General features: G+C 43.6%; 2 protein-coding genes across 2 annotated transcripts; one reads left to right on the forward strand and one right to left on the reverse strand.

The window, feature by feature from the left end:
* The first annotated feature begins 183 nt into the window (after positions 1-183).
* ASPGLDRAFT_62548 (GPALPP motifs-containing protein 1) lies at positions 184-1,418 on the forward strand. Its single transcript, XM_022548538.1, has 2 exons — positions 184-804; positions 860-1,418. The coding sequence occupies exons 1-2, from the start codon at positions 253-255 to the stop codon at positions 1,052-1,054; spliced, it is 747 nt and encodes a 248-aa protein (XP_022395121.1). The 5' UTR covers positions 184-252; the 3' UTR covers positions 1,055-1,418.
* A 128-nt stretch (positions 1,419-1,546) lies between these two features.
* ASPGLDRAFT_1343884 (uncharacterized protein) lies at positions 1,547-2,517 on the reverse strand. The gene is made up of 3 exons (XM_022541289.1): positions 2,516-2,517; positions 2,315-2,465; positions 1,547-2,112 (listed from the first exon to the last, which is right to left on the reverse strand). Exons 2-3 carry the CDS (start codon positions 2,421-2,423, stop codon positions 1,766-1,768), a joined length of 456 nt encoding a protein of 151 aa, XP_022395122.1. The 5' UTR covers positions 2,424-2,465; positions 2,516-2,517; the 3' UTR covers positions 1,547-1,765.
* Positions 2,518-2,879: the final 362 nt, after the last annotated feature.

Here is a 2,879-nt window from a genome sequence, read left to right on the forward strand (position 1 = left end):
TTTTTCAAAAATATACATAAAAAGTATGTAATCATATCAACTTTAATTTTGATTAATTACTTCTTTTTAATTGACTGGTTTATGGAGCTTCAAAGCTTGATGCTTGAGATGATGCTTTTAGGGCTTGGGCCGTGCCTTAAAAGGCACGATCCACGAGGCTTGGCTGGAGACTTCCCCTTGAACACAATATCGGAGGTCGGAGATAGCACTCTTCCCTCCTTTTTGTCTTTCAACCCCCCTCCAAGCCAAAATATGGATGATTCCAGAAAGCGGAAGTTGAATGATACAGCAGACAGTGACTATGGTGATAAAACTGGCGGAAAGCGAAAAATAATCGGACCAGCTTTACCCTCCGAGCATGATCAAAAGATAAGCCATGATGACGATTCTGACGACAGTGATGATGATATTGGACCGATTTTACCTCCTTCAGGGACCGAGCACCTTCGGCTTGATAATAAACCTGACAATGCTGGTTTGTTATCTAAGGAGAATCAAATCCATACGAACAGCCGTCAGCGGGACGAATGGATGCTGCAGCCCCCAGAGGAATCAGATTGGACATCTAGAGTTGACCCAACTAAGCTTCGAAATCGAAAATTTCAGACAGGGAGATCGACCAGAGGTCCACCCGTAGCAAATCGCGTGGATTCGTCTTGGACAGAGAACCCGGAACAAAAGATGGAGCGCATAAGAGATGAAGTAATGGGTGTTAAGACTTCCATGCCAGTGAAGGATGGAAGCAACCACTCAGAGGCATCCCGAATTTCTGATGCAACCCACGAGAGGATACAAAAATACAATGCAAGTACCGAATATGATTTTGGTCTTTCTCTCTGACTTTGCTAACAAACTTTAGGAGGCAACAAGGAAAGACGTGGCACAGCAATCCGGACTCAAATTGGGTGACAATGGGGAAGACCCAGGCATGCGCCCATTTGACAGGGAGAAAGATATGGCTACTTCCTCGAGTATTTCTAATGCTCAGCGTCGAGAATTGCTGAATAAAGCTGCAGACTTTGGTTCTCGTTTTACTGGAGGGCGATTACTTTGAAATATGTTCGGAAGCGGGTACCAGTAATGACCATTATTGAGCAACCCAGTGGTATATATTGAACTGATTTCACATTCAATGAGAAATTCAAAGCCACAAAAAATACATATCAGAGAGAAAAAGGGGTATCTGTGGGTGTAGATAATAGTACATACAAGAAGCGCGGCCGCGACCTCATGACTTCCCTGATACTCAAAGAAAGTAGAGTTTGCCAGTTGACAGGATAATGAGTGAATAGATGTAAAGCCCATGCCTGTAGAGGGCTGAAAGTCATGGTGATAGTCTCCTAACCTTAGGCACATAGCCCCTGAGCTCAAGCCCATAGAGGGCGCCCATATAAATAGATATAGCTGCAAGACCCCACACCTTATCATTCATTATGGAAATTATATCATTTTAAAGAGAAAGAAGAGCTCTATAAACCGTCAAAAGACCATTAAAAAAGAGCCATAAAATAGACAAGAAAGTGGGCTAGAAAGGCTCAACGATGGTGGAAAATTTCATTAGGATAAGATGGCAGAATGGCCTGCAGGCAGTGGTGACCAACCAATCAGCATGCTGGGAAAGTAGAAAATGCGTATATACATATTGATTGATGATTGATACGGAGTATATATCAGCTTTCAATGCTTCCCTGGCACTGGACGAGGGGGGGATGAGACCCAAAAAAAAAAAAAAAAAAAAAAAAAAAAAAAAAAATTGAGAGAGCGCCTAGAGTACAGGGTCTATGTCCATAACATCATCATCATCGATTATGATTCCAAAATCACTTTTGACTGCGCTGCTCTCGGTTGTAGATGGATGGTCCAACCTCGCTTGCCTTGCCCGTGCCCGCGTTTCAGCTATCGCTCGCCGCACATTGTCTTGTTCTCCTGGTATTGACAGTGATTTTGGTTCCCGGTAAAGAACCAGTTCATGACTTTGGGGTTTAGTGTCTGCGATGAGAGTATTCGGTATAGACAGCAGTGTCCCTGCAACCCCTGGCAAGATACTGATGGTGTCTTCTTGGGTATCGCTTTCTGCTAACTCTCGATCAATATCATGAATAAAAACCGTATCTTTTGTATCATCCAATAGCATTTGGTCAGCTAAATTTGGCGTATTTCGTGTAGGTTTCGGCGGTTCATCATGTCCCAGGCCATTGAGGTTCGCAATGGACTCTATTTCTCAAAAAGAAAAGAGGGAAGGAAAGAGGGGAAGACTGATAGTTAACAAGTCTTATTCAGTTGGACCATATGATGAGTCTGATATTTTATTTACCTATGTGTAACCGTCCAAATCTTTTTGCCAAAGGTTGGTCTTCGGGCTCGCTTTCTGCGGGGCGCTTTTTTCCGTGGTATGGAATTGCCGTGTCAATTTGTTGCGCCATTAACCCACGCTTCACAGCCTATTGACCGATACTTTTGAATATTGCCAACAGAAAGAAGAAAAAAGAGGAAGAAAGAAAAAGCCCTCGTATTATTCTGCTATATTTAGCGAAACAGCCACAGGAACGAAGTGTTGCTGAGTGAGCATTGGGCTTATTTATATGCGAACCTCTCGTTTTCTGAGGGACGGGGAATTGGCTTTGACTCATCTATCCACCCCATTCAGGTCAAACCCCAGAACATTCCACCACCCTCTTCCGAACTCAGCAATATCACGCACAAATCACACCTGCACAGTTTTTAGGATGAGTTCGGACTCGAATGGTCCTAAATGGACCAGCCAGAAAGTTCGGGATACTTTTCTCGATTATTTCAAGGAAAATGGCCATACATTCGGTATGTTCAAGAACCCCTCCCCCGCCCTACTAAGAGGAGGGGTATCGAGAAGGCAAAAAAAA

The sequence above is a fragment of the Aspergillus glaucus genome (assembly GCF_001890805.1).
Source record: "Aspergillus glaucus CBS 516.65 unplaced genomic scaffold ASPGLscaffold_62, whole genome shotgun sequence".
In the NCBI taxonomy this organism is placed as follows: Eukaryota; Fungi; Ascomycota; class Eurotiomycetes; order Eurotiales; family Aspergillaceae; genus Aspergillus; species Aspergillus glaucus.

What these genes read in the sequence shown, in the direction of transcription:
- ASPGLDRAFT_62548 (XM_022548538.1), top strand. Translation starts at nt 253, where the DNA reads ATGGATGATTCCAGAAAGCGGAAGTTGAATGATACAGCAGACAGTGAC. An exon ending in AGAGGATACAAAAATACAAT is followed by an intron (nt 805 to 859) that starts GCAAGTACCGAA and finishes AACAAACTTTAG; the next exon opens with GAGGCAACAAGGAAAGACGT.
- ASPGLDRAFT_1343884 (XM_022541289.1), bottom strand. Translation starts at nt 2,423, where the DNA reads ATGGCGCAACAAATTGACACGGCAATTCCATACCACGGAAAAAAGCGC. An exon ending in ATTTGGACGGTTACACATAG is followed by an intron (nt 2,113 to 2,314) that starts GTAAATAAAATA and finishes ATGATACAAAAG; the next exon opens with ATACGGTTTTTATTCATGAT.